Consider the following 22,084-nt stretch of genomic DNA (forward strand, 5'->3'; position numbering starts at 1 on the left):
AGGTACGTTGATGGTCGATTTTAAGACCGGTACCGTCCTGGTCGGACAGCAAGAATTAAGGGGCTCTCTAAACCTTATCGACAATGCAATTATCCTCCCTTGATGAGTTCTGTGTTGGCAACCAGAATCTACATGGCACATGTGCCCTAACATACTCACTGGTTCCAACATTAAGGGCAAGGTGACCCTTATGACTGTAGAACCCACATGCGGGCCAATACCTTGATGCAAACTCACAACAAGAAGCTTATCAAACTCAGGGGAGTGTACCGGCAAAGCATCCTTTTTGTCTCATGACCGTCATTCTATGTTTGACTGGTAGATGCTCAACCAAGTGCCTCTAATTGTACAGCACCAATTCTTGTGCCAGCCCCTCAAAAATCTGATATGGTCTGCATGTGTACCAACCTAGGTCTGATTTGGACCATTCGTTTTACCATTCAGTTGCTGTTTTCCGGTAAAAACGACACAACCAGTTGTTTTCATAGTGACTTCACTGAACACTGGTGGATGACGAAACCCTAAACCTCGCAGCCATGAATAACCAAGCGACGGCTCGTTTCCGGGGTCTGCTCAGGTTTTCACTTTCTGTCGTAATTAATGAATAAAGTTCAAGACTAACTGCTAGTTATACATTTATTGAGGAAGTTCCAGAGTTTTTGCACAGGTTTTCCCCCTCTGGTGGCAAGTTCAAATGGCACCAGCGCCTGCCACTGTGACAGCAGAGCTCTTTGTTCAGAGGCGTGACGTCTTCTGAGATAAGAAAGCTATACATTTTGAAGTTAGCCCGCGTTCTTTCGCTAACGGGTGAATGGTGACGGAGACTCACCTGTAGAGACAATTACGTTAATAGAGGATAGCTCATTTTACATGTCTGGCAATTGTAAGGGCATGTATGGAAAGAATACCCTTAAACTTGCTTAATACCCCTTTAAAATGTGTTGTTTTTAGATGTAAGTAGCTTTCCAAGTCAACACTTCACAACCAAATTTTGATCATGTATAGTCATTGATTCTTAACTGGATTCTGATCTGGACTTTGACTAGGCCATTCTAATAAATAATTACCGTTTGCTTTGATCCAAGTCTTTTCATCGTAGCCCTGATTGAACCTCTGTGCCGGAAACTAAACCTCTATCCAAGCCTTCCAACAGGTTTTCTCAGCGGATTGTTTTGTATTTAGCCATGTCCATCCTTCCCATCAGCTCTAACCAACTGCCCTATCTCTGTTGAAGTAAGACACCGCCACAGCATGATGGTGCCACTTTGTCCATCCTATTTGTGTGCAGTGCTAGTCCTCCTCCACTCCTGGTGTTCTGCATATAGACCGAACCAGAACGCCTCCTCTCACTTGTGTCCTGGGTTCCCCACATTGCTGGTGGTAAACTTTAGATGGGACTTATTGATGTCCTTGAATAGTAAGTTCTTTGGCCTTCATGAAATAAAGTCCCTCAGGTTTGCTAATGTTGTAAATAAGTTCAAGAGGTAAGAAATTCTTTGCAAGGTGTTGTATTTTCCAAAGAGACGTTTAAACATTTTAGGGTGCCACCTAATTTTCCCCGCTTTTGTTCAGATGTCATGTCTTAAGAACGTTTCATAACACTATCTTTAGCTACTTTCACCATTAATGATAGCAATGACCCCTTCGCGGAGGTATGAGTCAGAAACCCTACACCTGAAGCTGTGGCGTACCCTAATAATGGCTCGATGACAGAAACACAAGGATGATTCCCTCATCAATCACCTCAGATAAATGTTCACGTCATGGTCTGGAGCAGGCAGACGTGGGTTACCCCACATGAGGGTTTAAGAACTCTGCGTGCAGTGACAACAGGCCTTTGGATATATCTCTGGCTTTTTAGAATGATAAGTCATATGCAGAGCTGCCATACCACAGGGTTGAGGTAAGCAGGCTTTCAGCGGGGGAGGGGGGTTGACTGGAGGAGATAAATAAACCCAGCCTTTTTATAAACCGGCTCTGTCTGCAGCGTCATGTTCCCCCGTAACAGGGAGCTTCATGGGGAGGATGTACGTGTGTGTGTGTGTGTGTGTGTGTGTGTGTGTGTGTCTAGGAGTACATACACGAGAGATTTAAGATTTAGAAGTGAGCACAAAATTAAAGAACTGCTTCTTCTTTTAAGACGTTAAACTTTTTAACCATGTCCAGAACGAGAGCTAATTAGTTCTGACACTAAATCCTTCTTAATATTAGCCTTTAAAAAACAGTCTTACGCATAATTAATGTACCTCAGGATAATAACGGCAAAGTTTCTGGATACAGTATCTCACAGATTTACACTTTCAACCTGTCTCATTTCTTTCTTTTGCTATTGAACCTACCTGGCATAACCCAAAGTGGGGATGAAACCAATTAAATTGATGTAACATTTTAATTAATTGCATTTTCTTTGTCTGGAGCCCATTCAATATTTCTGAGTACAGACAATGAAAGTTTAGGAGCTGAAAGACAAAGGTAAAAATCCAACCCAGTTACTGATTCATCTAAATGCCACCTAATCATTGAGAGGGGTTTTGTTCAACTGGTTATGATAAAATAAAATAAATGTTGATTTGACATTAAAGGATTATACAGTGTGAAAATAGAAACTTACTCTGCCAGCCATGAGTTTGGACTCACCCTTGTCTCTCAATGGCATTTCCTTATTATGACTTCCTACATTGCGGATACACAGTGAAGACATCAAAACTATAACTCAAAAGTATAAAGAATTATGTATCAAAGGCAAAATTGTAAAATAGCTTGAAACATGTTGTATATTTTAGCTTTTCCTAAATGCCCCCTCTTTGTTTTGATTCGTGTTTTGGTCACTCTCGGCCTTCTTTCGATGAGCTTCATGAGGTCAGTCACCTGGAATGGTTTTCCAGCTGTCTTGAAGGGGTTCCCAGCACTGAGCTATATAATACACTGGAGTGCTGATTTTGCCGAAAAACTGAAGTCACTGGCCGCCATCTTGCTACTCCCTACTCTGACAGAATCCCATAGGATTTGCTTGCAACAACAAGCAGTTTTCTGGCTGAGTGAAAACGTTTTACAGGTAATTCTACAGTCAGTGGATGTACTAACACTATCAACTACTAGGAAATTAGGTGCTGAAATATTTTACATGTTATTCATATTAAATATATATATATGTGTATATAAGTATGTGTATATGTATTTATGTATATATATGTATACACATATGTAAATATATGTTTTTGTATATTGTTATTTATATATTTATAAATGTTAAACATATATATTTAAATGAATAAAATGCAAAATATTTCAGCACATGACTTTCTCAGTACTTGATAGTTTTAGAACATAACATAAAACTATATGGCATTTGACATTTTAAAAGTCTTAAGCCCCCCCTGAACATGAGAAAATCATCGTTATTCGATGCTGTAGCGCACATATTCCCTAGTTACTGAGGAGAAATAGGGAGTACCAATATGGCGGCTGGTGGCTTCACAGCGACTCGTTCAAACAGACGGTGATTAGCACTCCAGTGTATAATATAGCTCAGTGGTTCCCAGAGGTAGCAACAAAAATGGAGACAAACCATTGACTGGTAGTGTATGTACCGGTAAAACGTTTTTTTTCCTCAGCAAATCATTTTTATGCAACAAAAAAACATATCTTGAGTAAATACAAAACAGAATTTTTTGTGAAGATTTCATTCATTAAGGGGAAAAAAGCTATCGATTCCAACTTGGCCTTAATGCTTGTAAAAATCATTGTTGTCCATAGTAATTCATGAAATACTCAATTCCGCAGATTGAAATACAGAAAAACAACCTGAGTGAATAGGTGAAATAGGCTAAAAGGTCTCAAAAAGCAACACTCCTGCTGCAATGAAAAAAAAAAACCACAATAGATGAGAACTAGTCTCTGACATCAGAGTGAGGTAGGTACATTTTAAGGCTTTGGGAGTCCACTGAACCACAGTGAGAGCCATTTTCCACAAACAGGGAAAACATGGAACAGGGAGCTTTCACTGGAGTTGCCGACCTACTAAAATTGCTCCAAGATCGGCCTTCCACGACTCATCACAAAGAGGTCGAGAAAGAAGCCAGAACAGCATCTAAAGCAATGCAGATCTCATCACCCTCAGGTACAGTCTGTTCATGCTTCAACAACAACAAAGAGGCTGGAAGTGGTTTCCATGTGGGGATCCGAGGACAAAACCACTGCTGAGAGGTAAAAGTAGCAAAGACCTGTTTCACACTTGCCAAAAAAACATCTTGATTATCGCTAAGGCTTCCGGGAAAATAATGTGTGTGGACTGCCAGTATTTTCTGATAATTTAAAAAAAAAACAACAACATCATGTTATTTCAGAAAGAGAACATCACATCCACAGTCAAACATGGTGATGTGAGACTTCAGTCAGACTGAACTGCTTTGGCAAGATCTGATTCCCAACCAGGTAGTTCCGGCCTGAAACCCCTTCAATGTGGCCGGACTAAAACACTTCCCCAAAGGAGAGGCAGCCACGAATACTCCACATGGACGTAAGAGGCTTATTGCCGAATGTTGCAAACGCCTGACGGTAGCTGTCGCTGCCGAGGGTGCCAGAAGCCGAGATGCTTTTTTCACAGCAGTGTAAGATGTGTCATTCAGTAGCATGACCGGTTCAGGGTTAAGAAGTTCATTTTGCTCCAACATTAGCGCTGTTGTCAAAATACTAACACTGGACCCAAACTTTAACTCTAGCTACAACACCAATTCCTTGTCAACTACAGGTCTTATGGCAGCTTTAAACCTTTAAGTAAGATGCTTGTATTCATTCTTCATCCAATTTCAATGAAAATTACAGCTATTTTAAAAGAGATTTAGTTTTTATAGTATACATTCACCTGGCTTTAGGAGCATATAGATTTCTTCTTCCATTTATTTCTTCAGTACAAGCCCAAAAACAAAAGAAATAACACCGGCTGGGAGGGTAATGGAGACGGGAAAGGCCATGATAAGGCAACGAGGGAGGCCGCGCTGCTGACAGCGTGTACCATTCAGTTGCTATATTAAGCTTAGCTAAGGCCCATCGACCTCTGGGCCCCGTGTGCTCGCCGGCGCCTCCTCTAAAGAGACCGATTGTGAGTTGCTCCGCTTTTGACTGGCTAGTACGGAGGCAAAAAAAGGGTAAAGGGTGAAAAGTTGAAGAGGGGAAGAAAGAAGGGATCCACCATGCTGAGACGCCCGGAACATGATAGTAATTTCAGTGTTTAAGGACACGGGAGGCTGTACGGCTCGGGCCGCACAAAGAAAGTGCAACAAGTGGGGGGGCACACAATTCACCGAGGTGTTACCCCCTCCTTGTATGCCCTATCCTCACAATAAAAGCCTCCGGCCACGCAATTTTCTGCTCCGTACTTACTGACCGAACCTTTTGCCTGGTGAGGTTTGACAGGAAAGCAAAGAGAGCTACACTAATTGAAACGTCAACCCACGGAGGGTGATTTCTCTCTCAAAGGCAAAGTAAAACAGGCACAATAATTAAGCTGTCAAATCTATCAAAAATAACTTCCTTTACAAGGGGAGTGAATTGTCCTCCAGCATTTCCTTATGCCAGGCTTAGCACTTTGTCTCCGATTAGCTCTGCTTGCAGAGTATTCCAGACCAGACCGCCGCTGGGGATCTTAGGTGGAAGGAAACAGGAAAAGGCCCATGCATGTTTCATGATGAGGCATATATCCTTGTGGAATCGTGGAAATGAGCTAAAAAATAAAAAAACATAGCCCCTCTAGTTGGAATTATTAATTTTACACCCAGTTTGAGTCAGGTTGAAAAGGAGAAACGCATCCGTTTCTTCATTCACTGGGGTATCTACCACTGAGGCGAACCTGAAAATGATAGGCTGCGCAAATCTCTTACCTTCTGGGTGATCTTTGGGTAAACTGGCGCTAGAATCCAAATGAACAGAAGAGGTTCTTGCTTTGCAAAGAAAAAAAAAAATCAGTTAACACCCTTCATCCAAACCCCAAAAAAAAAAACAAAGTCCTGGAAAGAAATGAAGGAAGTGTGGATTGGAGACCAGCTCCAACAGTGCAGCTCAGTGGGGCCCAGGCGTCTAGTGACAGCTGACTTTATTTTAGAAGCCCCCCCCCTTCTTAAAAAAAGAAGGGATGGACTTCTGGGAGAGGGTAAGTGGAGGTGGGCTCTCTTTTTTTAGTGGCAAGCCTAGAGGTACCCTACATTCCTTTAACCTTATGTCACGACAGTCTTATAGACGCGGACGTTCCACTCCGTGAGCTAGACAAACACGCACACTTAGTACAGCTCGCATTTAGAGATGAGGAAACGGGAAGACGTTTGGTATTTGTAATCTCTTCCTGTTAAGAGGGCTAGAAATCACGCCGCATCATCACTGAGCTTAAATACACACACCGCTTTGCTAAAGTATTTAGATCCTTTTGTGACATTACAACCACAGCATTCAATATGATAGACCAATATGCTACCAAAAAACTTTACATTTTAGCTTCGTTTAGCCAGAGCACCTTATTTTACCTGTTTGCTGTGCCCCCTACTTGGCTTAAGGCAAACTTCACATTGGACTTTTTTTATGGCTTCCTTTCAAAAGTGAATCTCAACAAGTTGACTCCCCTCAGGTCCCTTGGTTGTGCTGGATTTAATTTATGGATATAAAGGGGTTGTACAGAAGAAGCAGTTAGCCTGCCACGTTCTGTTCTTGCAGCTGAGCACCATGACTTGTCACCAACCATAGAAACGTCCAGCGGCTGTCTAGAATTGGCCTCTGTAAATCAAACACGGCAAAAAGTTTACCGCTACAGTAAAAAACATGCTGTATGATATAGTGGTGGAGTTTCCTAAACCTGTACAAAGGAGCAGTCTGAGCGTTCTTCCTTCATTATACTGCAGTGGGCTAATTTGCTGTCCGTTCCACAGCTATCATGCAGATGCAGGTCTGGTATTGATCGTGATATTGAACTCTGAGCTGGAGGATCTAATTACGAGGATTTGATTGCAAGATTAGCAGGAACAAGAACGGCAGACATGGTGGGAATGTCGAACACTGGAGGATTGGAGGGAAACATTTCAATAGCACGTTTTTGGCTGAGATTTTTAACACAATACGAAAAAAATAAATGTAGTAGTTACCAGTCATGGCCGACCCAGATCAACAAAAGAAATCAGGACAGTCATGCTAGCAACTGGTTTTAACCGATGAAGCTCCCTGTCAAACCAGCTAGGAGGCGTTGCTGCTAACAAGTGAGGTTGAAGAAGATGACCATGTTAATTTTTCCATTTTCATCTGAAAGACTCCAACAGAAACTCAAAACACAAAACTTGGATTTTTAGTTTCAAAACTGTAAGCAACAACTCCAACACCAAGCCAAACAAAATGTAAGATGGCTGCCCTTTGCAAACAAAGACATGAACTGGTCATCCGGAACAGCCATAAAAGTACTGCCATGGATGTCCTGTAGGTTTAAAGTCACAAACCTGGCTGCACTCGGTGCGTCTACAAGTATTATGTTCCGATAATATGTATTTTTTAACTACAAACCGCTCCATGAACCTACTTCAGCTCTTTGAAAAGCTTCAGCTGAATATATGGCACGCTCGATCTGTTTAAACACCGCTCACACAAGCCGCCCAACCTTGAATGATTTCGCTGTGGTGAATGATTCAAAAACATTCTGGCAACACGCATTGTGGGGCGATCTCGAGGTGAAATCTTTGTTCCCTCTAATAACCCTTCACGCGTGCCACGAAGAAATCTTTGAACCCGTTTCAAAGACAGCTCCCCAGATAGAAAATCATTACAACTAACAATGGGAGGGTATTCAGTGGAATGCCCCTGATGCAAAAGCTCAGTGAAAATAGTATTTCTGTCAGCTTTTTCCCATGCTTTTCCAGCACTGGAAGTACTGACTCAGAGACATTGCCCTAAAGCAAACAGCAACGATACAGGTCCTCCTGCTTGGGTACAGTCGATTTCCTTTTATCTTTTTTATTTATTTATATATATCTGAAGAGGCTTCTCTGGACAGTTAATTTCATGTTCATATGTTCTTTATATTAAACTCAGGTCATGACCGTTTAACCTCAAAGACACTGCGTTTTCCGGGGGCCCATCTCATAAACGTGCCTGTGGCAGCAGAGCGATGAGAGAAAAGAGTGGATATTGAGCCATCACAGAAGCAGCTGCACTCTGTTGATAATCCTGCTGAGACTGCACACAGATCTGATGTTCCCAAAGTAGAAAATAAACAGCACTTCAATCTGAATATGTGTCACGAAAGGTGTTGTGCGGATCCCTAAAATTAAGACCCGGCGATACAGATTTTACAGAACATCTGAGGAAAATCAAAGATTAGCTGAGATTTGATTTGATTTAATTAACCAGGTAACAACTGAAACCCAAGCATCCCCTCACCCTAGGACCAGGTGAAGTACGTTTAATCCACGCTTGATGGCTCAATTGCACTTGTGGCACATTACAACTACAAACTTCTATGTATTTCAGTTGGATGAAAACACAAGACAATGTACAACTGTGAAATACGAAAATGATACACCATGTTCTAAATTATTTGTCAAAAGACTTTGTTCACGTCTATAAAGGCCAAAAATTTGGAGTAAGTGACCAATAGCTGTCCAGTTGACACTTGTTCCCAACTGGATCTCTGCAGCTCCTCCAGAGTCATGGGGATCTTTCCTGCTTCTCTAATTAATGCTTTCTATGTTTGCAGTTGTCTAATACTCTGAGGTTTTGTTTTTATAACCTCTGAAAGCAGTTAGTTAAAGGTAGAGTCCCTTGTTGAAGAACTGCGCATGCGGAATACCGTCTCATCTGCTCTTCTGCTCCTCAGCGGGATTGCTTGAAAAAAAAACATCTCCCAAATAAAATCTGGTCTCTTTCTACGTTCTACTTAGGCCTTCCTCTTCCTTATAAACTTGTGCACGGTTTGCTTTCTTGCGGCTTTCAGCCATGTTCAAAGTATACGGCGTGAGCAGCAAAGCTACAATAGACAACTAGCACCGAAGCTAACCGCTAAGCTAACTCAATACAAGTGCGCATGCGCAGCCAGCAAGTGGAAACTAACAAGGAAGGTGCACACACACACACTGGCATTACGTGAGCACGTCCCAATGATTGGCGTGTGGGACAACCAATAGATAAGGTGACACCCCCGGAGCTTCAGCGACAAAGGGGTGTGTGGGAAGGACCAAAATCCAGACCAATCAAAGCCCTTCCGACCGAACAGGCCCGCAGCTCCCACAGAGATCTATTTTTTTAACCTCCTTTTTCTCAATACATAATGTATTAACTACTGTCAGCATAACAAAAAGTGTTACTGAACAGGATTACCAACTATAGCTTTAAGATAAAGGCTGATGCAAAATTTTAGTTTCTTCAGCCCTACACTTCCTGTGTTTTTATGTCTTAGAGGTTGGTGTGGGAATTAACATGCTTGCCATTTCTAATATTAGACGTTTTACCAAATAACAGACATTAAAGCGGAGGCTTGTAACTGCACCCATGGCAACACTTCCTGCCCCAGCCTCCAATCCCTCCCTCACATTCGCAGGTAAAACTCTTGTGAGACTTAAGGCAACATGGTGCACTCTCGCATCAATGCACAATAAAGTCAATTTCCATTTATGGGATGATTTGTATTCCACAATAGCCTCTAAGAGGATCATGTCTGAAATTAACAGCCAGAAAATCTTTTGCTTTTCTTTGGGATCCATATTAAAAAGACATCATCATTTGGCGGGCCGATCTGGCAGGAAATTAATCAAAACAAAAACAGCCATTTGGCAAATCTGCCTCCAACCGTCAGAATCCAAGCACTGAAAAAATTGGTTATTTGGAAATACATACTTGGATATAGAGATAAAAAAAAATAACTCCTGAATGACAGAATAAACAAATTTAGATTTACATGGTGCTGCTGCGCTTGCCACAAAGCCAGCCATGGTTTCATGCTGATATTCTGGTGTAACGCGAGCAGAAGCGTGTAAACAAGGACGCCTGCTACGAAGGAGCCACAGCGCGGAGATTTAGAACTGAGCTTTGCATCTGTTTAAAGTGCAGTTACCCCAATGCTTGTGCTTTATTTAAACGCTGCGGATTTGAAGGAAGCAGTTCCGCACCTCTTGGATCCTTTGCTTCTGCTGTCAGTCACCCCGCCTGGCAGAGATTACACAGTGTTTTAGCTGTCGGCTCGTCAGGAAAAGACGAAAGCTGTCGCTCAGTCAGGACAACACTGGGGATCGTCAGCGAGCTCTAATTTTAGATGCAAGTTTGGGTTCGGTGCCGGGGAGGGGCAACATCAGGGCTTGATGGATCCCAGGCGGATGGTGAGGATATCAGCCAACATGTAGAAATATCAGTGTCTGTAGATGTGGTTGAATTCACGACTGTGTTCAGGTGCAGGATGAAGCGTCGTCAACATGCCAGCATTTCACCTTCTTATCCTCAACAAACACATTGATCTTATTTCATTACCTTACAATGCATCTAAAACATGCGTGCTGCCAGTGAACAGGAACCCTTCACCCTTCACCTCTGGGTTGGGGGGGTTGGGGGGTGCTTTTCTACAGGTCCATTCAAAATGCCCTCATGTCCACCATTGGTCTAGTCCAGTCCACTCCACAGCTGAATCAAATGGCTAAATGCCTGTTTCGATGCATCTTGTGGGGGATGCTATGAGGGTATAGGATCCTTGGGGTATTTTTAGGGCTATTTACTGTATTTTCCGGACTATAAGTCGCAGTTTTCTTCATAGTTTGGCCGGGGGTGCGACTTATACTCTGGAGCGACTTATGTGTGAAATTATTACGCATTTTTACCGGTATATCATTACACCTGTTATTTTCACACCAAACCACAAGAGGGCGCTCTAGGTCTGTTTTGAATCAGACGTAAGCGACGCAGAAGCGCAAGTGCCGCATCTTCTACCTCCGGAGTTAACGGAGTTATTTGAAAGTGACACCGAGGATGAACATTTCACTGGATTTTAGTTATTTGGAGTGACACGGGCGCTTTGGTTAACTTCTTCGCACGTTATTTATGCTATAGTTATCTGAATAGCTTTTAATATGTTATGTTAACATACCAGGCACGTTCTCAGTTGTGTCATGTAGCGTAAGCTAACCGTACAATTATTCAGCCTCTTGTTGCCTCCATTCTATTTTTATTTAAAATTGCCTTTCAAGTTCTTGATGTTGTATATTATCAAATAAATGTCCCCCAAAAATGCGACTTATACTCCAGTGCGACTTATATATGTTTTTTCCTTCTTTATTATGCATTTTATGGCTGGTACTCCGGAGCGACTTATAGTCTGGAAAATACGGTAGTCCTCATACAACCAAAGTAAGAGCTGTGGCAGGTAGGATTAGGCAGAAAGGAACGACTTGGCTACAGTTGTGGTCAAAATAGTCCAAGATGTGTTCAGAGTAAGAAGGCTGATGATGTATCCAGCGAGGGTAAGGCAAACAGGGAATCCAGGGAAGACAAGAAAACTGAGGAAAACCGGGGATGCGTACCAACGCTGGAAAGCATCTCACTCAAGGCTTGAAGACAATCAGGCAGAGAATGATTGTGGAAGGCAGGTATTTAAAGGTGGGCTAACAGGTGGAACTAGAGGAAGTAATTATAACAGACATTGTATCTGCTCGCAGAACAGAACGTGGAAAAACAGTCAGTCAGCCCCCCCAAAATAACTGATACCAATGTGCTAGAAACTTACTAACACTGGCCCATACCGAGCTTCCATCCATTCATCGTCTTCTGTTTATCCAAGACTGTGTTGCGGGCACAACAGGTCCAGAAGAGGAACCCTGACGTCCCTCTCTGACATTCCCTGGCCACATGGAATATATAGTCCATCCAGCAAGTTCCTGATTTTACCAAGAGTCTTCACAGTGGGATGGGCCCGGAAAACCCCCAAAGTGAGGCGTCTCCTGTCCCGATGCCCAAACCACCTCAACCGGCTCCTTTTGTTACCGATGCTAATGCTGATACGTTGTGCATCCCTAATTTCTGCCCTCAAGTTCTTATGAAGTATGAAATGTTGAGACCCCAAAGAAGTATGTTTTTATTTATGCCACCTCGTAAATTAAACCCATGCTATTAAAATCTGTAGCGTCATATTTCTTGTTCCTATTTAAAGTTACGTAATTTAAGTGGTCCATTTGGTGACAATATTGAGTACATTGTTGTGGAAAATGTGAACTGATGTGTAACTGTAGAGCACGACCTATTAGGGGGAACTCTTTAGCACGGCTTTTGTATAGTTTGCATATTTTTCCAACTGCAGTGTGCTGGAGACACGTGAGCAGTCTTTTAAGTTCCCTTTCAGTGGTAATTCAAACTGAAATTACATCCTGCAGTCAGAAAAGGCCTGCGGCTCATCCAATAACTTAATTTCCCCTTTCAGAGCAAAGTCCTGGTGCTTTAAAGTAACATATCTAAGTTTTGTTTTTCGCAGGAAGACTTTTAATTCAGCCAACAACCCCCCCCCCCAACAACCCCACCCCCAATCTAAAAAAGCCAAACCTGTAAATCATTGAAGAATATCATACTATCACAACCACCACTACTACCCTTACTGCTATTGCTACTACTACTTTGTTTTTAAAGTTGCTTTTTTGGCCTTTATTTCTTTAAACTAGTATACAGAATAGGCTAAGATGGTCCTTACTGTAATGAGCCAAAACATTTTGCAGATATTCCAATATTTCCTGGATTATTGTTACTGAGAGACACAAAAAATAAAATCTTTGAAGGAGGAAATGACCAATAAGGATACATAATATTTTACCTACTCCCTATTATATCAGTGCAATCCAAAGGGGGCATTAGCCCTTAGGAAGAACATTGGTGGTGTACCACTTCTTACCTCCACTACCGTCTATAAGATCACAAAATACATGTGGGGAGGTTTTACACACTATGAATTTACAAATTTCTTTGCCGGTACAGTGGGTCATTCTGCTTGCATTCAAAGGTTTTCTGATTCAATTATCACATCCTGTTGGCTTATTATATTTTATTTCTGTCTTTTATACTTAGGTGCAAAATTCTTTTCAAGCTCAAAATGGATTAAGCAAACCCTATCAGGACACACGCATGGCATGCATTATTTTTGAAGAGGAATGTTTTTTTTAGTGTTTTCTTTCTATGGTGAAAATAAGTGACTTAAAGGTTTATAAAGAGTTTGAAATGTTCACAAGCCTTTTTTTTTTTTACAAACCAGTCCAAAGCAAGTCTCATATCCTCATAGAACAAGTCCAATGTCATTTATTTAAAAATGAATTTAGGTCTAAATATGTTCCTCTCTAAAATCAAAGATATACAATGTTTGTTTTGTGAAAACTAAAACAGGCTAACAACTGATAGCATTCAATATCTGTATGAATCAAACTGGAGGTGCTTTTATTTTGGAGAGGCCGAAGTGTGTTTAGAATGGTAAAAGTATAAAATACCAAGATAAATTACGCGTTAGTTTGTTCCGAAACCATTTGAAGTCATTTTATACAGGGTTCAGTTTAACATAATTCCATGTAGACACTATTATGATCCAGCTGACAAACAGGTTGTTATGAATCCATGCTAGCCACAATGCTTCCTGGTTAACAACTCAAACACACCCTTCTAGTGAAGTGCATGCTCGTCTCTGTCAGAGCTGTTGTCTGTGGCTTACTGGCTGTAAATGCTGCTTGACAGTAGCTTTAAATAAAAAACAGACGGACCAGGAAGCTGCCAGTAACTCCTTTTACTGGAGAGAAACAGAACAAAGAACCCCCTTGACAGAGTGCAAGTCATGTGTATACACTTTGATAACCCAGAAGCAACTGTGATTGTGATTAGTTATTGACACAAATGCCAGGATTGTTCCCTAGCTAAATCAGAAGTCTTGTCTGAGCATGAGTTCCAGTTGAGTCTGAAGGTTTTTGCATCCTAAGAGCTACTTAAGTCAGAGAGGCAGATTTGACTTGAGTCGCTATTTCTGCTGCCAAGCGATTATGTTCCTCCTCCGGGTGCAACTAATTTGGATTTATACCAGATGAATACCCCAAGAGAGGAATTGCCTGCAGGTTAAATATTAACTTGTTACAACCGCTTAATAAACCTTCTGAACAGGGCACATACTGTATAAGAACGAATGGCCGATACAAAGAGGGAAGTGGTTGTCTTCTTGAACACTTTGCTGTTTTTCACACTGATGCACATGAAGAAAGGCCAACCCTGCTCAGTGATGTGTTAACCTGCTCTCTCTTTTGTTAGGTTGCAGGGTTGGAAATAGTGGACTTTACCTTACACAAACCCCATCTGGGTTTTTATGTTAACAGGGTAGGTGGAAAAATAAAGTGGAGATAACTATTGTAGTGGTCGTCTGCCAGTATTGGAATCATAGTATTAAGGGAGCCTCTGGATTTTTAGAAAACAAAATGCCAGCAAAGTAGCCTTATCTGGAAATGAACAATCTGGTTTTCCACAGCTGCTTTCTGCCAAATGTTTATCTCCCAGAACAAATAGCACAAAACATTGCATTAACCATCCTGAGGGCTTGGTTGCTGGGCTGACAGAACAGTGTAACCATGATGAAATCACAGTGCTCAGACCCACGATCTGACATTTCATACCGTTAGGAAAGTGCCTTCCTAAATACTGGAAGATAGCGGCTAAATTGAAATTTGAAAAGGTTTCTTTCACATACACACAATCACAAGTGAAGAAGTTAAAATGAGTAACAGTCCAATAAATAGAATTAAAGGAGAGGTCTGTTTAAAGTTCTTTTCAACGGCATAGAAAGTCAGTTAAAAAAAGTTATAATGGCTTACTTGGTAGACTGACTTAAATGCCCTGTTCCTTCAAGTTTTCAGTCCTTTACAGGGAACAACCAAGAAATTAAGTAAATCTGCTATTGTGCAAAATTCATAAGACTTGGACTTGTTGGGATCTGTAATTAAGTACTGCAGTATCCCACACTGAATGAATCCTCTTTAAAACACAGTTTTGTCAACACTTGTGTCTTTATTCTGCTTGAAATAAATTCCTACTAGCAGCTACAACATTTTAATCACTCAATATAAGAATCTCACAATCTATTATTTCTCAATTTATTTGTTTTTGCTGTTATGGGTTTGTATTCAGTCAGAAAGCCTGAAATCAAAGCCCATCTAATGCGTAACCAGTGAAGGACATATTGGCATACTGAAATGGGACTGATAAAAAAATGTCAAAATGAGACTGAATGATGCTGGCAAAAGGAAAAATGTAGAACAATTATGGGCAGATATTGAGCCTTGTGGAGTCCCGAAGGTTAGACAGGTTGTTTCAGAGAAAAATAGTTTTGCCTGAATAGAGGAAGTACTGTGAGATAAGTAGGATGAGAAATTTATTTAAGACAGAGTGAAAGATACCAGCCAAACCATAAATTAAATTAAGTTTAAGCACAAAGTAAGATTTCCTGATTAATGGGAGACAGCACCAAAATCAAGATGGTATGAGAATAGCCCCTTGTGTGAGACACGTTAGGAGAGCATTATCCCAAAGTCCGGCTCAGATGCAAGTGGCAAGTCAAAATAAACCAGATTTTGCGATCCACAACTATGCAGAAAATATGAATTGAATTTCAGAATCAATCAATGTAGCCAACGAAATTTAAAACATGGAAAGCATAGGCTCATTTCTCCCCAGAGACCAGAGGTCAATGCATAAAGCTGCTACAACACTGGCCATTTAAAATTACAACATTGAAACAAATGGCACACTCTTGGCCACAAGAAATTTAGAAGAAAAAATTATTATTATTTCAGATTAAATTATCAATGTTTCACATCAAAACAGAGATGAGATGAGCTAGCATCAGTGTCTATTTCTTCAGATTCCTCAATCAGCAAAGATCCTCAGAAGAAAGGAGATACGCGTTTGTTCACTGTCAAAAACAACAACAACAACAACAAAAAACCTGACAAGTGTTATTGGTGAGTTATGTAGAACACAATAACAACAGTAATGTATTGCAGACCATGTAATACTGATGAAATATACTGTAACTTTTCAGTTTATATCTGAAAAGATGGCATTTAAAAAAACTGAACGTCTCTTCCCCATCATATCAAACATTTACGACTATTTAACTACAAGATACTTGGTGATAACTAGAAGAGTTTTACAATAAGATTTATTTAAACACATCAAATTTAGGTTCAAATTCATCTAATGTGTTGAAAATGTACAGATTAACCCTATGATTAGACACTTTTTTAGATTCCTTTGCTCATCGCTGTTCCAGATTGTGGACCTTATTTCGAAACCAGACTTTAGATTTCTTAACATGTAATGTGAAAACACCTCAGTGAAGCGCCAATGGTGAAAACCAGACTGAAAAGGGTTACAAATCTCAATTTCACTTAAGAAAATAAAAAATACTCACAATGAGGGGCATCCTGGGGGGAGGCCATGCTTTGATGTGTTGACTGGACGGCCTGAGCGGAGCTACTGGATGTCACTTTTTTGGCAAGGGGAGTGGCCGCCACTTCCTGGAATAAGGAGAAAGAGAGAAACCGAGCAATCAGATGAAGCACCTGCACTTTATCAAACGTGCTGCAGAAGAGGCGACGACACGGGTCAGCAAAAACAGCCGGCACATGCTAACGCGCATACGGGAAGTATGAAAAATGACAGTTAGGCGTCTGTTGACATTTTAAACTCTGGATTCCAGCGAGACCTTGTGGGTGTCGTCTGGTCTGCACATACAACCATCACACACACACACACACACACACACACACACACACATTAAAACACACACACACTAAAACACACGGACACAGTGAGCATAAAGATAGACCTTGAGCACAATGTGAGCGTAAAGCATTGACTGGAAAGTAAACACCACTTGGCTGAATTTTAACGGCGCCATGCTGACTGGCTGAAACCAGTCATGCTTTCACACTCCTGGAAAAAAAAAAAAAAAAAAAGGCCCTACATTGGAACATGACATGTCCTTGGTGCACACGCTCAAGAGACACACATTTTTTTTTCTCCCCCTGACTTAGAAGTCAGCCGGTACAACGCTCCCATTCAGTTGCAAATCATTCCCATGGTGAACAAACACACCTGTGCCCGTGTGTGTTTGCAAATGTGCAGGTGATATTTTTTTTTTTTTTTTGCCATTTGCAAATCAAATGCCTCCCCCACAGAGTTTTTTTTTTTACGACAGCTTCCAGCTGAGTGTCAACACAGAGCGACACAAAGCAAACTCCCTGCACAGCAGAAGCCATACGCTGCGTGTCGGGCGGACCTGCATCTGTCTGCTCCAGTTTCTATTCTCTGCACCGAAGGTGTTGGGTCTAAATTAAAAACGAATGCTGGACGGGACAAAATATTGATCCCATTTAATCATCTCCAGTAGTTGTCGTATGGATACTTTCCAGAAGGATTCACACATTCAGTGGATACAAAAAGCACGTACACACCAGTCATAAAGGGCGTCTTTAGGTGACCATACTGTTGAATTTAGCTCTTAGCTATTTGAAAACTTTATCTTTCCTTAATTGGAGTCATTATTTGTTGATCTAGAAGTATGACAGGACTAACTGTGAGTCTACTAAATGAAATCCTTCCGATTTATGGCAGAAAAATAATGGAACCAATGGTGATTTTGTTCACCTTAACACAACGTGTAGAGTAAAATACTGCCACCACCATATTTCACCATGGTTAAGTTCGTGTCTGGATGTCATGATGTTTTTTTTTTTTGCCCAATTCGGAGAGATTGACTTCATGAGACTAAAAAGGGCCGACACAAATTGGTGGCTTATTTCTACCAAACAGCCAACCCTGGCAGTGTCTTGTCACCAGCTGGCATGCCAAGTTGCGGATCGCAGCATTCCTTTTCCAGCCACTGTTGATGCTCCTTATAAAATGATCCAGGGCTAAAGTCAATGAATCTCTCTCAGGGCACTTTAATACGATGCAATGAATTGACGTGATCCACCATGGTGGCCCAGGTGTGCCTCAACACATTACCCCAAAAGGTTTTGGTAGTTTTTAGCCAGGATTAGATGTGTTGATTGAAGGAAGCTAACTTTGTCTTTCAACCCTACACCTAAATACGCGCATCTAGAGAATACAGTACACTGTTGTCACATTTAGAGCACAACTAGTCCTTTTTAGAAACTCCTGTGGATCCTTTAGGGATGCTGTTGGCCTCTCAGCAGCCTTCCTGACCAGTCATGTCACTGTTGTCCAATACTTCTTTTCTGTGACTTTTTTAATGGTTCTCTTCTCCTGACTGATACTTTTGCATACTGAGATAATTTAGATTCAATGTAAACATTCTCCATACTATGGGGTGACCACAAGGATGCATCCAGGGCTTTGAACCGGTTCAAGGAATGAAAACGAAAACCGGGAACTTTTTGTATTTTACAGGGAACAGAAACGAACCCGGAAACGTTATTATTTTTTATGTTCTGGAACTGGAACACTTATTTAAAAATAATGGTAACCGGTTAATTCCGGTTTTATTTCGTTCCTCAAAGTTTTCATTGCCTAATTAACTAAATAAAAATAATAATTATTTTCCTGCGCACGTTACCATGACGGCTGAGGTTCACTTCCTGTGTGACATCACATCACACATTCGCTGACTGAATGGAGAGAGAGCGGTGTCTCCACTAGAGCTACACATCTTAAATAAGAGGTAAATTACGATCCATCGTTAAGTAAAACGCTCATTCCAAACACAATATCAATAGTTATATTTGTCAAACGAAAGGAACGAAATTAACCGTTCCGGGAACAGTATTTTTCTGTTCTAACCGGTTCGGGAACGTCAATTTATTGGTGGAACTCATAACCGGAAACGTTATAATTCCGTTTCTGTTCGGAACGAACCGATTGGGAAAAAAAATCGGTTCAAAGCCCTGGGTGCATCTAAGCAAAGGTCAACAAAATCCTATCAGAACTTTGTGCAATAACTGATGTTGTGTACAGAAGAGTCCTAAGTGTTGAAATTACATCCAAAGTTGATTCAGGAAGGTATCAGTTTAGGGAATCTCACACGTCTCCAAATCATCTTTTTTTTGGTTTTTACATTTTACCCTATAACAGATTTGTTTATTTGTCAGTTGAATTGTACAGGATGTGCCACATTGAAGCTGGAAAAAGTTTTAAAATGATCTTTTTCATCCTCCGACCGCTTCAGCACCGACATGGAATGAGGTTCAAACCCAAGCGTGACGTTCCGCGCAGCGGCGTTTCAGACTTCACATTAAACCGTGCGGTTTATCCAGGCGAGGTTTTGCTTTGCTCCGCGGCTGACTGACAGCAGGAGTGTTTTCAAAGGCAGACGCTCGAAGAATGCCTGCGTGTGCGTTTGAGGGGGTTCTTGACAGAACAACAGAGAACGCCCATGAAAGTACCGCTGAGACGATTCAGACGTTTAACCTTCTCCACTTGTCAGACGGGTTTGTTTACCCTTCACGGACACAGAGCGCGTGCAGGGAATTATTATCACATACGTTGATGGGGGGAAAGCTATTTCACAGCCATTTCACAGCCACGTGTCATTTTTATGTAATTGAAAATTATACGGTTGTAATTTGACGGGGGCAGATGGATGTGATTTTTTAAGTGCTGGGAAGAGAAATCGGTGCTCTAGACTATACAGTAATTCAGATCAAATGTTGTTGCTTTGTGTTTTTTTGTTTATTTTACGTTTAAGCTGAATAATGGACCTCCACTTTTCTAACCTGGGCTTATCCATCTGCCTGTCCATTCTCAGGCAGCATCCCAAAGGGTCTAGTTGGTAAGGACTCTTCAGCCAAAGCAGAGGCGCCATGATAAGTGCTGTCTGAATAGTGCAGTCAGTGAGGAAGGAGGTAGGAAAAGGAGCCTGTATGCTTCCTATCGTAGTTCCTTTAGCATAGGAACCTCGAAATCTCCCTTACAGGCACTGAGGTGCTGTAAGGACTCCCACAATTCTTTGCATGACATGACGTATAAGCACAGCCCACCTCACCGAAATGAACAAAAATGTCCGGAGAGAAGCACTTTGTAGTACATTTCCAGAAGGATGTAGAAACATCCATGTGTCTTTCCGTCCTGTAATGGAAAGAAATCAGCACAGCTCCTTTCCTCCCCACGATAGAGTTTTTACTGTTGACCTCATGAAAGATCAACAGTAAAAACAGGGTTAAAGGACAGGGAGGGGTGTATTTAGCGGGTGCCATGTTTTCTGGTAGCTGCCGCTGCAGCTATACCCTTCTCAGCAAAACCGCTTGTTAAACTCTGATATCTTTAAAAACGTTCCTGTTGTCTTTATTACCAACTCCAAGTACAGAAGAAAACCAACACCGTTCATCACCAGAACGCACCGTATTCAAACATGGTAGTATGCTGTAGGGAGGCTTTTTCTTTAGAAAGCACAGGGAATGTGGTCAAGGCTGAATGGAAGATGGATGAAACTAAACACAGAGCAACCTCTGTGGAAAACTTGAGTCAGGTGGAGGTTCACCCTCCAGCAGGAAAAAAAGCCCTAAAAACACAGCCAGAGCAAGAATGTAATGTTTTACACCTATTTCAGGTCAACGGCCCTGTCATAATTCAGCAGACGTAAATCCAGCTGAGAATCTGGTCCAACACTTCAATTTCCAGTCGCTCAATATCTAGTCTGACTGAGTTTGCAGTATTTTGTCAAAACAAGGATATATATATATATATATATATATATATATATATATATATATATATAAAGCTAGAGAGAGACAGACAGACAGACAGACAGACAGACAGACAGACAGACAGACAGACAGACAGACAGACAGATAGATAGATAGATAGATAGATAGATAGATAGATAGATAGATAGATAGATAGATAGAAATAAAAGAGACATGAAGAAAGCATTTGGAGCTGAAGAATAATGTATGCCTCAATGCAGTTCATGCGCTGAACAGCTCTCCATTCGTTCCCATGACAGGCACCAATTAAAAGCTAATCCAAAACACTCCACCCTTTTGGGATAATTACTATGTTCCTCTGGTTGAGTTGAAGGTGCAATGCGCATGTAGTGACTCTTAGGAGCCTGGATTAGGAAGTGTTGCCGACTAAAACACGATGACGTTTTACCCCAAACTGTGAAGGATAAAAAAAAAGACAGAGAAAAGGGAGAAAGGAGGTTTTGGGGGGTTTCCTACAAAGCGTAGCTGATGAATTAGTATTTTTTTCAAACACTTCCAAATGCACCAAAAGGTTGATTTCTGTCACCAGAAGGGCCTGAGCATGGGCACCTTGCAGCCTGCAAATCCAATTTTAAATTCAGAATTGAAGCAAAAATTCAAAGGTTTAAGTAAACAACTTTTTGTAAACAGAGATAGAAAGTGACCTTTAGTTCAGCAACAGGAATAAAGAATCCATTTCCCTCTTTCCTCAAGGTACACGGTGTGAAGGTGGGCTTCAAAATTAAAGCAAAGCAGGGCAGTCAGGGGGGAAAAAAAGAAGAGATTTATAGGAGTGTCGGCACAAATGACCCAATGGGAAGACTTAAACGTCGACGTTCGTGGCCTCTCTCCATCAAATCTGACTGAGGATGAGCTATTTAACAAAAAAAGAATTGACCAAGATTTGACGCTATGAATGTAATAGAGCTGACAGAGACAAACTGCACACCCTGAAATGTATGAAACTCACAGTTATCCTCCTGAAAGGGGAACCTCCGCCCCAGATTCAAGTCTTTAGCAGGAACCAGGAACCTCATCATCTTTCTTGTCCCCCAGAACCTCAACAACACACGTTGAAGTTTGTGGTTGCTACATAGCAAAACAGAACAAGTCTTAAAAACCCCACATTTCTGACCTTATGAGACGCAGCAGCAGCACGGGCCGCAGCAGAGCCACGGCACAGTGTTTCATGCCACTGTCAGCAAAGTATTATGGAGCTTTGAATCGCTGCCATGTGTTCTCTTTTTGCACACAGCGGATGGATTAAGAGGGAACGGGTGAACGGCGCTGCCAGGCGGGTGAAGGGGACGCCGACCCTCTACATATCTCTAATAAGAGACACTGCCTGGTGAAATCTGTCA

The 22,084-nt window shown here is 41.4% G+C and overlaps 1 protein-coding gene across 2 annotated transcripts in view; it reads right to left on the minus strand.

Annotated features, from left to right (window-relative positions):
* Positions 1-22,084, minus strand: part of xirp2a (xin actin binding repeat containing 2a) — a 79,093-nt gene that overhangs the window by 27,535 nt on the left and 29,474 nt on the right. The window contains exon 2 of one of the 2 annotated variants that reach the window (XM_036128148.1): positions 16,430-16,535. In XM_036128148.1, the coding sequence (XP_035984041.1) occupies positions 16,430-16,535 (106 nt within the window). Of the gene's footprint in view, positions 1-5,879; positions 5,962-16,429; positions 16,536-22,084 lie in introns of those variants that run through there. The other variant, XM_036128149.1, reaches the window with a different exon arrangement.

The sequence above is a fragment of the Fundulus heteroclitus genome, chromosome 24, assembly GCF_011125445.2.
Source record: "Fundulus heteroclitus isolate FHET01 chromosome 24, MU-UCD_Fhet_4.1, whole genome shotgun sequence".
In the NCBI taxonomy this organism is placed as follows: Eukaryota; Metazoa; Chordata; class Actinopteri; order Cyprinodontiformes; family Fundulidae; genus Fundulus; species Fundulus heteroclitus.